Source organism: Eretmochelys imbricata, chromosome 1 (genome assembly GCF_965152235.1).
Source record: "Eretmochelys imbricata isolate rEreImb1 chromosome 1, rEreImb1.hap1, whole genome shotgun sequence".
In the NCBI taxonomy this organism is placed as follows: Eukaryota; Metazoa; Chordata; order Testudines; family Cheloniidae; genus Eretmochelys; species Eretmochelys imbricata.
In genome coordinates this window covers 335,679,752-335,692,930 of record NC_135572.1, presented here as the reverse complement: position 1 = coordinate 335,692,930, position 13,179 = coordinate 335,679,752, and the positions used below count along the sequence as shown (strand labels likewise).

Genomic DNA, 13,179 nt, shown 5'->3' with positions numbered 1-13,179 from the left:
TAAATCAGTTCAACAATCAAAAATTAAATATTTTGATTTGGGAATATCAAAACTTTTCATTTCAATATGCAATGTCAAAATGAAATGTTCCAAATTGAAATTTTTTTGGCAACTTTCCATTCCATAAAACATTTCAACATTTCAACTTTTTGTCTTGATTCAGGATGAAAAGAATTTTTACAATATTAGAATTTTCCACAGGATGAAGGATGAAAAGAATTTTTACAATATTAGAATTTTGCACAGGATGAAAATTTTGATTTGCAGCCAGCTTAATTCTCCCTGGAAAAGGGCTACAGAATGAGATATTCAACCCTGGTCTGTATTACCTTTACAGCAGAATTCCCTCCAGACCCTGGGCAATGTGTATATCCCTCATCCAGCTCCTGGCCTTCCCCTGGATGCTCCAGGGTCTGAATCAAAGAGGGATGGGTGCTGAAGGGAGAAGGTCACTGCACAGCCCCTTAATAAGGCAGTTTGGGGGCAGGGCCACTGAGTTCACAATTATGTGGATCCAATGTCCCAGAAATCCTGCATGGCAGCTGCAGAGAGGCATGGCATGGAACAATGAATGTCAAGGGTCTGAATTACAACGCCTTGGCTTGCCTGCAAGTCAGGGGATTGAATTCCAAACCCCCACAGAGATCCCTTCACAAAGCCCAATTACTACACTGCCCTTTCTTAAGCTAAAACACTACTGCGGTTATGAAACTGTTTTTGAAATGTATCAAATTCATCAGTACAAAATAGTCTGCAAAGCTTTACGGAATATTTTAAAGATATGGTAACTTCACTACTTAATATTTGTGTGATTTTTTTAAATGGGGGTGTGGGTTACAAAGGAAAAATATCTAGGTAAGAAACATATTGATTTTCTTTTATGGGGTTTTTACCATATCTGAGACAGTGGTTCCAGAAATATCAATAGACATCAATGAGGTCATGTTTCCCAGTGCCTCAATCCCAGCATCAGTCACACTTTCACAGTAACGAATATTCAGGTAGGTCAGATTATGGCACCTAAATTAAAACACAGAAATGTGAGCTTTCCGCTTCTTTATGGAAATGTTTTATGTTATGTACATTTTTTGTAATACGTTTGGCTGGGATTTTCAAGGTAGCCTAAGAAATCAGGCACCCAGCTCCCATTCAGTTTCAGTAAGATTTGGGGACATGACTTGCTGAAAAATACAAAATTATGTATAAGCTACAAAAATTAGAAACCAACAAATACTACAACCAAAATATGAAGAACAAACAGCAATCAAACAACTACCCAAAATCAGAAACTTGGACTGCAATTTATCTACTTACACTTGCTTACACGTCCAAATAAGAAATAGGACCTAATTCTGAAACACTTAATGCCAGGAATAGTGTTCAGTACTGTAAGTAGCTATTTTGTCCAATGGGGCTACTCACAATTCTAAAAATTTACACAGAGAGTATGTTTGAAGATGAAATCTAATTATAGAATACACTGCCAATTTGGGGCACCTGCCCTGTTTTTGACAGCGTGCCCTGAGGTAGGCATTCAAGGTTATGAGCTACTCCAGCCAGTGGCAATAAGATCATGTAATCAAGACATAAGATTATGTAATAATAGCCTCAAAATATCCAAAGTCTACAGAATATTTACTATTCTACATAGTGTAGGTTTTTAATAAAAACATTGATCCAATGCAAAGGTTAAACTACCGACAATATCTGTTTCAAAACATATATTCTTAAATAACACTGTAGCCAAGTTTTCCTTATATTTGAACATCAAAACTACATGTCAGTTCTTTTGGGCCTAGCTCATCCTGATTCTGCACTATGGATGAAATCTACTATTTCATGCATGGTTTTTTTTGGAAAAATAATTCTGTACATTTTAAACACATTAAATAAGAATAATCCAATAATTCTCTTTTTGAATAGACTATGTTGTGCTAGACCCCCTCTTTGCTTGGTAGGTGCATTACAAGAGAGAAAAGTATTAAGAGCTTCTTCCTCATATACAGTCAGCAGATAGGAACCCTTCTAGTGCTCAAAAGAGCAGTAGGGGTACACCCAGCTAGTGCCCTAGCCCACACTCCATGGCCTCAAAGGAGTCTCGTCTGCCAGCTAAAAGACACAGGCATCCCCCAGTCTGCTAACATGCATGCTACTGTTAGCAGCAAACACTGTCAAATCATGAATGTTGCTCCTGCTCAGAGGAGTAACTAACAGTGGCCTGCATCATGCCATCTTGTCCTGCAACTGCAAGATGACTTTTTGGTAGATATACAGCAGGCACTCCTCCAGTCCCCTTCCCGGTGTTCCTATTGAAGGTTAGATTTATAACTTGATGTGGACGGGGTTTGCCATGCAGCTCTCATTAGTTTGTGCAACCATGGTTATGCATATTTATTGAGTTAAGAAAAATTAAAGACAGCTCTGCCACCTGGCAACAAGCTTTTAAGCAGTTATACTTTGCTGAACTTCACTTTCCAGTTTTTTGAATGAGTAGAGATGAACTCTCAGTCATAGCGATCATTTTCATAGATTTTGAAGGCCAGAAGGTACCAATAGATTAGTCTGACCCCTGTAAAAACACAAGCTACAGAATTTCACCCAGTTACCCTTGTGTTGAGCCCTATAACTTGCCAAATTAAATTTTCTAAAAAATAATATTTTAAGAGAATAATTGCTAATTACCACCAGATTAATACTGGTGTCACAATAATACAGTACCTTTGGGCTATTTTCATGAGAGAGGCATCAGTGACATGGATACAGTTAGTGAAGTTCAGTTCTCTTAGCTTTGTCCCTGAAGATCCTTCTAAAAATGGACGTAAACCTGCATCACTGATTCTAAAATATAAATACAAAAACATATTCACACACACACACACTTTCATAATCCACATGATTCAATATATAATTTGCATCTGATGACTGGCATTACAGACGAACAGTGACTGAAACTGGTAGTTGCCCAACATCATTTATTTTAGCCGAATTTGAATAAGTAGCCAGGGGAAGAATTTGACAGTTTGGCTTATGAAAAAGAAGCCCTCTAATGGCACAGGTGCAATGGTAGAATGTATGAGTGGATACTGCATTACCTATACCAGCAAAATAGTCCTCCAGCAACAGTCCCACAGTGCCACTATTCCAGCAACAATGACCGCTCTAAACTTTGCTGCCCAGGCATCAAACAGACTGGAAAGCTGACCCTCTTCCCCTCCTCCCTTTGGAAGACCCAAGCATATTTTTGAAGTGCCTCCCTTCCGGTTCGCCCCCACTGGCAAGCACACCTTTGTGACCACATAGTTATGGTTCCCCACAAAACTCCAGCTAAACTTCAAGCTGCTGCCTGGTTCAGGAAAGAAGTCCTGGATTTCCTCAGCTTTTGAAGAGAAGGAACAATGCAGAAGCTCCAGTCCCCCTGGGCAGTGGCCCCAGCTTGGGCTGCAGCCATGTGCTGCCTGCCATCCCGGTGCTCTGGGACTGTGGGAGAGGCTGTGGCTGTGCACCGCCTGCCCTCCCAGCATTTCAGGGCTGGGGGCAGGGTGTGTGGCCATGCACCGCCTGCCCTTCTGGTGCTCCAGAACTGGGGGGGGCTAAGGCTGCGCTGCCAGCACTCTAGGGCTTGGGGAGCTAGCCTGGGGCGGGGACCGGTGGTTGCGGATGAGGGGATCTCTGGCGGAGGGGGAATACGGAAGGGGTGTGGCCTCAGGTGGAAGGGGCGGGGCTGGGAGCTAGCCTTCCCCAGTCAATGGTTCATGTGCCACCCATGGTGGAGGGGACGGAAATGCATCTGTTGCACCGAAAGTCAAGGGAGACCAATAAAAAATCTAGGGCTAGCCCCTACATCTATCACTTCTATGCAGAACTGGATGCCATACTTGATGGGGACACCACCTCCATCACCCCAGAAATTACCATGGACACCTCACAAGACCTGAAGGAAAGAACCCCAACAGTGACCAGCGATGGAGAGCTTGTTGAGGAGGGTGCATGTGAAGAATGCAGACAATGTGGAGAGCCAGGAGTGTAAACCAAATCTAACCCAGATGAGCCTGGAGGAAAAATTCACTGCTACCACTTGTTTCATGGCTTAAAAAATAAATTGCTCACATCTCGCAAAAATCCTTCCTACGCACACTCAAAATAGCATCCAAAAGTGCATGGGGAGGAACCAAAGGAATTGCATTTCAAAAAAGTTGGTTTATTTTAACAACATGCACTGGCAGTCATATGCAAAAAGAGAGCAATGTCAATAAAAGCATTGCAAGCAGAAAAAGAAAAACACTGATCCTGAAATCTGAGCATTCAAATAAAAACACATAGAAAATTTCAAATAATTCTTGCAAGCAATCCAGGAACTGCTCATTCAGACTACCTGATTTTCTATGGCTAACAGTATACAGTAAACATGTATTTTAAACATCAAAACATGCAGAGCTTTGGTTTTCCAATCCAAGAGTCTAAGCCCAAAACTAATTATTTGCATGCTGTAATTGGATCCGGAGGTAGAAAGAGTTTGTTTTTGGCTCTGTGGATCTTGGCCTTTAATTGACCTGCACGGCTAAGGAGCAGTAACCACTCTCCTCCTCTTTTGGAGTGTTGTGTTGATCTTGTCACAGATCTCCCTGTTATCATCTGGCACAACCTTGATAAAGTTTTAAAGGAGTTATTTTTTAAGTTTTGCCTTGAGATTTCTTGGAAGGGTTGCTTTTGTTCTTCCCTGGTATAGGAAACTTTCCCATGCCACTCTTCAATGAATTCTTGCAGCACCATCACTGCGAAGAGGCTAGCAGCATAAGGGCCCAATGGCTTTGTGTTGCCTTGAGCAGTTGCCTTCTCTTGGCCTTTGACTACTTCATGAGTGATATTTTCAGCGAGAATCACCATTGCCTGTAATAAATGTTGCAATATTTACTGCACTATCTCTATATTTATTACCAAGACCATCACCCTCTCACTGCTATAGGCTCTGAAAAGTGCCCACATTATATTAATCATACTGGGAGCTGCTGAATTGTTCTAATACAAGCAGCCTGGAAAGTATGACCCTGTTCGTATTTTTATGAATTTTTAGGGGAACTTTTGAGGGAATTTTCTCATTTATCTTTTTCTGGAGGCCAAGCCTTTAATTCTAACAATGTCTGTCTGTCTTGTTGTTTATCAGTGACCTTACCTAAGGTTTCCTTGAGAGGCACCCACACACACACCTGTTGAAAAGACTAACTTTGATCAAAAGGAAAAAGAAACAGTCACTGGAGGACATGTTCTCAGATCTCTTCAGGACCTCCAGGTTCAAGATCCACAAAACAAGGGAGTTTAGAGAAATCACTTGCTGGAGGAGAGGCAGAAGGACTAGGAGGTGCATAGTGAAGTCCACCAAGACATCATGCAGCTCCTGGAACAGCATATTCAGATAAAAAGCTCCCAAAAACTTTCACTCCAGCAGCCATTGCAATGCTTGGACAATTGTAGGGTTCCAGGACCTGGCCCATAGGCCCCCCCCAGTCTCCCAGCATAGTGTGTCACTTCCACTCAACCCCAGTGAGTGAACCTACTCTGATAGGTGATTCATACAGGAAAACTCAGCACCTTTTTTTTAAATGGTTTTAAATGGGGTTTTGTTGAAGTGTTATTGTTTATAACGGTTCAGTAAAGTTTGGTTTGTGAAAATCAAGATTTATTTTGTCTTATAAGACATCCATGTGACCCGCAAACCAATATCCTCTCTCCAGATTCAAACAGTATATTAACAATTCATTTCTAATTATTCAGATACAAGCAAACTACAATTGAATTACAAAGTGATACAAATAAACACAAAGCAAAATACTGGCTTACTACAGAACACCATCTAAAATGTGCTCTTAAAGCCTCCTTCAACTTTCCAGCACTTTGGTGTGCTCTTGTAATTGCCCCTGGGTTTGGATGTTCAAAATCAGACAGATTTTCCAGTTCCCCTCCTCCATCTTGTTTGTAATGTTTCTCCATTTGCCTCACAAATATGATGTGTCACACATTGCAGCAATAATAGGAATATTTGGCTCACTGAGATCCAGTGTAGTTATGAGACAATTCCATCATCCTTTCCATCTACCAGATGCACATTCAACAATCATCTTGCACCCAGCTCAGAGGATAGTTATATCTTTTCTTACTGTTGTCCATGAGCCCAACATGTGGCTTCATAAGCCAGGGAAGCAAAGGGTAGATTGGGACCCCCAAGAATCACAGCTGGGATTGCAGTCTCGCCACTGTGAAGGTGCTGGTCCAGGAAAAATCTCTGTGAATGCAGCTTGTCATCAAAGTTGTGTGTTCCTGAAAATGCAAGTATCATGCACCTTGCCAGACAGCCCAATGTTAATGTCAGTGAAGCATCCCCAGGGATCCACCAGTGTTTGCATAACCTGGAAAAGTATTCCTTTCTGTTTATATATTCAGAAGCAAGACAGAATCAGGATATGTCTCTCATAGTGCAGCCTGGGAAGCACACAGCACTCAATCCATCTATTATTTCCTGCACATTGCGCAGAGTCACAATCCTGCGTAGCAGGACATTTTTAATGGTATTCCACACCTGGATGACAACAGCCCCTACTGCGGACTTCCCAACATGGAATTGATTGTCTATAAATGGATAGCAATCCAGTATTGCTAGCTTCCACAGCATGATTGCCACCTGTTTCCCCACTGTCAAAGCAGCTCTCATTTTGGTGTCTCTGTGCAGGAGGACTGGGATAAGATCTGCACACAATTCCAAAAATGTGGCCTTCTGCATTACACACTTACACTGGTACCCCAGATTTGCATCATGATGTGATCCCACAATTCAGTGCTCATTTCACGGGCCCAGAAGCACTACTCCACCATGTGCAACTGGTGAATGTCTGCAGTACCTGGCGATTTTTGTTCCCTGTCTGCAGCATCCACTCCTGCTCAAATTTCTCATTTTCACTGCTGCATGCCTGGCCACTGTAGTAGCTCTGGGGTTCTGCAAATACAGAAGAATCAGGCCCAGCTGCCCTATTCCTACAACAGACACAAGAACTCCAGCATTCTGTTCACCATTTATGCTTCTGCCAGTGAGATGGCAGAGAGATCGAAAACTGGTGCAAATAATTGTGGGAATTTTAAAAAATACAGCACAAAAATATAAGATCATGGGATGGAGACTGGAGTAGAGCAAATTGTGGGAACTTGAATCTAAGTTCCCATACGCTTTCTTGACAGGAATGCTGACATCCCACAATGCACTTTCTAAACGTCCCACAAGGCAATGTGCCAGATCATGCAGTGCACACTGGGAAACCTACCCACAGCGATGTGTGTCTTGCCAATACAACTTCTCACAGTGTAGACAGGAAGCACCAGCAAAGTGTGCACACAGCGCAGCAACGTTACAATGTCAACAGCCCTATGTAGGTAAAAATGTTACTGGTAAATCCTTCTAGTGTAGACATGGCCTAAATGTTAAAGCAGAAAATTCAGGCAGCTGTCTCCACTATCATAATGTCATGCCACTACAGTAGCACATCTCAACACAACATAAATTATATTTACATGCATTGTTATCACATTGTGATGCAGCATCAACAAGCCCAAAAGTGATTTAATTGCTTGTGAATCATCATCACCATCATCATCATGTTCCCATTGTTTAGGGCCGTGATGAAGCTCTTCCACTCCTGTCTGTTTCTGGCAAGTCTTTCAATGGTTCCCCAGCAGTGCCCCAGGTTTTTCAGCTCAGCTTCCACAGTTCTTTGCCATGTTGTTTTCAGGTGGCTTTGTTTTCGCTTGCCTTCAGATGTCCATCTTATTGATATTCTGGTGATGGAATCAGTTTCCATCTGAAACACAAGGCCAATCCATCTCCAACGCCTCCTGGCAATGATGGTACTCAGATCCTCTTGGCTGCCCTGTGTCGATAGATCTTGGTTTGAGATTGTTCTGGGCCAAAAGATACGGAGGATTTTTCTGAAATGAAGACAGTTTGGACATGTCATACTTTCTCATTCCCCAGCATTCTGCACTATAAAGTAGTGTTGAAAGTACGCAACTCTGATAGGTCTTGAGTTTGGTTTTGGTGTTGTATTTTGATGATTTCCAGACTGTATTTAACCTCCTAAAGGTGTTCCTGGTTTTACTAATTCTGTTCCGGATGTCCTGGCTTATTCCACCATCCTGGCTGATGGTGCTGCCCAAGTATGTGAACATTTCTACATTGGTGAAAACATGATCCTCTATCTGTACTGGTGATGAGGCAGTATTAAAGGTAATGATATCTGTCTTATTGTGGTTGATCTTGTCCTCTGGTGTCCGTGCCTTGTCGTGGCAGGACAGCTTGCATGCTCTAACGATCCCCAGAGTCTGTGTTGGCGGGGGCTTTTTGCTCCTGGCAGGTTCAACCATGCTGGACTGGTCTGTGGGGGAGGGGCCAGACAAAACAGACACTCTGGTCCTCCAGGTTGGGGATTAGGCACAGGGCTAACAACCCTATCCCGTAAAAAACAAAATATGTTACGAAAACAGCAGCGGAGAAATCGACCATTCCTGTGTGTGATGGCCTTCAGGAGTCAATGACCTATATGATTGCCAGTGGTGAAAGCCGAAAGGAAGCCAGTGGCATGAAGACTGACGTGCTCAACACTAAGACAAAAAACAAACTCATTTTTTGGAACATATGGACAATGTACGAAACAGGGAAGCTAGCTCAGGTCACAGCAGAGACGAGATGCTCCAGCTTACACATCCTGGGTGTCAGCGAGAGCAGATGGACAGGATCAGGAAGATTAACAACAGCCTTGGGAGAAACTTTACTGTATTCTGGACGGGATGATGGACAATACCATGAGAGCGTTGCCATCCTTTTGCTTGTGAATGTAGCCCCTTAAAATTAGGATGTCCCTAGAAATCTCAAGATAAGTAGCAATCCAATTGCATGGCACTATTTAATGGGCCACTGCCAAGATTTAAATAATTTTTTGCACTCATCCCTCCTGACACATCCACTACACCACAAAACCTAGAATGGGGACAGTTTTAGGGTTCTTTTGTGCTGTTCTGGAGCATGGGCCAGGATCTGGTCCATAATCTATTTGTTATTTGGCTTTGTTTCTAATAACGTAATACAAATTTAAATTTGAAAACAGATTTTACATCAAATCTATATTTCTGCAGTAACGCAACTTGCTGCTTTTATGCTGATAACTGTGAAAAAGAAGGTAATTTTGTTAATGTCCTAGTACTTCCTAGTCCGAATACATTATCTCCACCTTCAAGAAGCTAATAAAACAAGCTTAATCTCTAATTTCCCTGTCCCACTGTACATTCTATTCTGTTTCGTACTATCCTCACTATGGCCTGAATCCAGCAAAGTACTTAAGTACATGCCTGGGACTACTCATGTGCTTAGAGTTACATGCGTGCTTAAGTGCTTTGCTAGATATGGGTACTAATCAATATTTATATCCAATGTATTTTTCAAAACATGCTACAGAAAAAAACCCTATTTTTATTTGGTACATATTTGGTATATTTGGAACAAAAATGTACCAAATATGCAATACTTTAAAAAATAAATTAATACTATATTTATTAGCACAGTCAGAGCATTTAAATCTGAAAGCAATTCACCTTAAGAGGAATATAAATGATTTAACTAAAATAAATAGATCACAGAAAACTGGATGTAATTTATTACCTTACACAGTCTCCTAAATTCAATACAAGAATATACTTCAACGGAGAAATTGTCTTAAGACTGACATCTGTAATCTTCTGGCAATCAGCCATATAAATGTGCTTAATTTGTGGGCAGGATTTGCTCATCAACTGGAAACTTAAATCAGTAATCCGATTATTCCCTGTTGAATTACATGAAGGTATAAATCACATATTAGCCATGCATTAAGGACTTGATCCAAATCCCCACTGAAATTAATTGAAATGCTCCTACTGATTTCAAATGAGCCAGATCAGACTCTAAAAGCATAAATTAATAATTCTACTGAAATACTGTAAAGTCACTGACCTTCAATTCTGACCTTGACAAGTTTACATTCAGCAAGGGCTTTAAAAGCTACATCAGAAAGATGTGGAGAGTCCAGAAAAACAACAGACATAATCTGTTGGCATTTTTCAACTAAAGCCTTTGAAAAGAAAACAAAAAAGGATGATTAAACAGAACATCCACATTTGTGGTATGTCACATAGCCAAAAACTAACTAATATTTTGTTCACTGATCTAATAACAACCATTGTGTTTTCTGTAGCTCACGAAAGCTTATGCTCAAATAAATTGGTTAGTCTCTAAGGTGCCACAAGTACTCCTTTTCTTTTTGCGAATACAGACTAACACAGCTGTTACTCTGAAACCAATGGTACAGATATTCAACTTAAAATCTTGTATTTTTTTATTATAATTTAAAACATAAGGGGGAAAAAATCAGTGACCTGAGGGAGGCTGGGAGGGCGGGGGGCAGAAACACAAGAGTATACATCTAGTATAACAATTAGATTTGCAGAAGCTTGAATTTTTTTTTACCATATCTGTGGCCCTATTGTACCTTCAGTTTTAATGCAGAACTCTTCATTGAAGTCAACAGGAAGTTCTCTGCAAAAAATCAGCAGCACAATATTGGCTTGATATTCTATACTAATGGCCAGCTAAACTTTGATTTAATACAAAATAAAGCCAAATAGGTCTTATTTATAAGATAGGAGATTATGCTTTGATTGTGCCAATGCACAGGTGGGAAAAGATGGAACAACTGTTGAAAGTTTCTGAGAGTAATCAAGTGTTAAAAGGACTTGTAAATCTGGTCTGGAATAAAATTGATCTAATTTGTTTGGTGATTTTTAAAAATATATATTCTTGTAAAAAGTGTTTAAAGGGTAAAATTCTCCTATCAGACTGCATGTGCGTAACTCCCTTTGAAGTCAATATGAAAGGTACACATGTATTCAATGGCAGAAATTTCCCCTAAATGCAAGGTTGTTTTCAATTTCTTACTTGAATACATTTGTCTGTAAGAGTTGGCATATCATTGATTACCAAGTGCTTAATCCCACTGCAGCTGTTAGCAATATATCTGAAGCCATCAACAGAGATCTAATTAAAAAAAAAAGAAATCAGATTTTATAAAGCATTTACAGGAAACTCAACAAAGAAAAAACAGTTACTAACCTTTCTGTAACTGTTGTTCTTCAAGATGTGTTGCACATGTCCATTCCAACGTAGGTGTATGCGCGCCCCAAGCACACTTGCTGGAATTTTTTCCCTAGTGCAGTGATTCCCAAACTTGTTCTGTCGCTTGTGCAGGGAAAGCCCCTGGCGGGCCGGGCCGGTTTGTTTACCTGCCGCGTCTGCAGGTTCGGCTGACTGTGGCTCCCACTGGCCACAGTTCGCTACTCCAGGCCAATGGGAGCTGCTGGAAGCGGCAGCCAGTACGTCCCTCCACCCACGCCGCTTCCAGCAGCTCCCTTTGGCCTGGAGCAGCGAACCGCGGCCAGTGGGAGCCGCGATCGGCCAAACCTGCGGACGCGGCAGGTAAACAAACCAGCCCGGCCCACCAGGGACTTTCCCTGCACAAGCAGCGGAACACGTTTGGGAACCACTGCCCTAGTGGTATCCATCAGGTCAGCTCTGACACCCTCTGGTGCTGCACTCATAGGGCCCTGCCAACCCCACTCCCCTTCAGTTTCTTCTTACTGACTGACTCAAAGAAGATGGGTTTTGGCATGGACATGTGCAACACATCTCAAAGAACAACAGTTAAGAATGGTTAGTAACTGTTTTTTGTTCTTCAAGTGGTTGCACATGTCCATTCCAATGTAGGTGACTCACAAGCAGTTGTACAGGAGGTGGGCTTGGAGTTCATACAGGCTGGCTATAAGACTGCGTGGCTGAAATTGGCATCATCTCTAGCTTGCTGGGTGATGGCATAGTGCAGGGATAGCAAAACGTACTGACCCTCCAAGCCGCATATGACAATCTTCAGAAGTTCGAGAGCTGGGCGCACCTTCCAGGGCTTGGGGCTTCTGCCTGAGGTAGGGTGGTGGGGGTAGGGGCTTCAGCTGGCGCCTCCCCTGGGGCTGAAGCCCTGGAGACCCAGCAGGCACCTCTGTGGGGCTGAATCCCCTAGACCAGGAGATGGCAAACTTTTTGGCCCAAGGGCCACATCTGGGTGGGGAAACTGTATGCAGAGCCATGAATGTAGGGCTGGGGCAGGAGGTTGGGGTGCGGGAGGGAGTACGGGGTGTGGGAGGGGGTGCAGTGTGCAGGAAGGGACTCAGGGCAAGGGGTTGAGGTGCAGGAAGGGTGTGTGGTGTGGCAGGGGGCTCAGGGCAGGGGATTGGGGTGCGGGGTGCAGCAGGGGGTCGGGGTGCGAGCTCCAGCCTGGCACCGCTTACCTCAAGTGGCTCCAGGGTGGCAACAGCACGCAGCAGAGCTAAGGCAGGCTCCCTGCCTGCCCTGGCCCCATGCCGCTCCCGGAAGTGGCCAGCATGTCCGGCAGTGGCTCCTAGGGGTGGGTGGGTTGCCACTTGCCTGAGGTTACCACTCCCATGCGCTGCCCTTGCCTGAGGATACCACCCCCGAAGCTCCCATTGGCCATGGTTCCCCATTCCCAGCCAATGGGCGCTGCGGGGGGCAGTGCCTGCAGGTGAAGGCAGTGCATGGAGCCCTCTGCCCCTCCCTCCCCCAGGGGCCGCAGGGACGTGGTGCAATCCCGTGGGCCGAACTGAAAAACCTGACTGGCTGGATCCAGCCTGCGGGCCGTAGTTTGCCCTCCCCTGCCCTAGACCCCCATCCCTGCTGGACAGAAGCCCCTTGCCCCACCATCTTGCTGCAGGGCAGAAGCCCTGAGTTCCCCTCCTCCCCCGTCACAATCTGGTAGGTGGAGAATGGGGAGACCTGGGGAGCTACATGAGCCACACTTTAACTGTAAAAGAGCCGCATTTGGCTTGCAAGCTGCTGTTTGGCCATTCCTGGCATAGTTCATTGAGAATGTGTGCACGGATGACCAGGTCACTGCTCTGCAGATGTCCTGAATAGGGACTTGCACTAGGAAAGCAGCCAAGGAGGCCTGCAATCTTGTGGAATGAGCAGCCAGGTTAGCTGGGGGAAGAACACCTGCAAGTTCATAACACGCCTGAATGCATGAAGTAATCCAGGATGAAATTCTC

General features: G+C 43.5%; 1 protein-coding gene across 1 annotated transcript in view; it reads right to left on the bottom strand.

Annotated features, from left to right (window-relative positions):
- The window catches only part of FBXL13 (F-box and leucine rich repeat protein 13), a 177,487-nt gene that overhangs the window by 47,219 nt on the left and 117,089 nt on the right, over positions 1-13,179 (bottom strand). The window contains exons 13-17 of the mRNA XM_077807867.1: positions 11,006-11,104; positions 10,025-10,142; positions 9,695-9,857; positions 2,719-2,838; positions 894-1,020 (exon numbers count right to left, since the gene is read on the bottom strand). Of these exons, the coding sequence (XP_077663993.1) occupies positions 894-1,020; positions 2,719-2,838; positions 9,695-9,857; positions 10,025-10,142; positions 11,006-11,104 (627 nt within the window). The remainder of the gene's footprint in view (positions 1-893; positions 1,021-2,718; positions 2,839-9,694; positions 9,858-10,024; positions 10,143-11,005; positions 11,105-13,179) is intronic.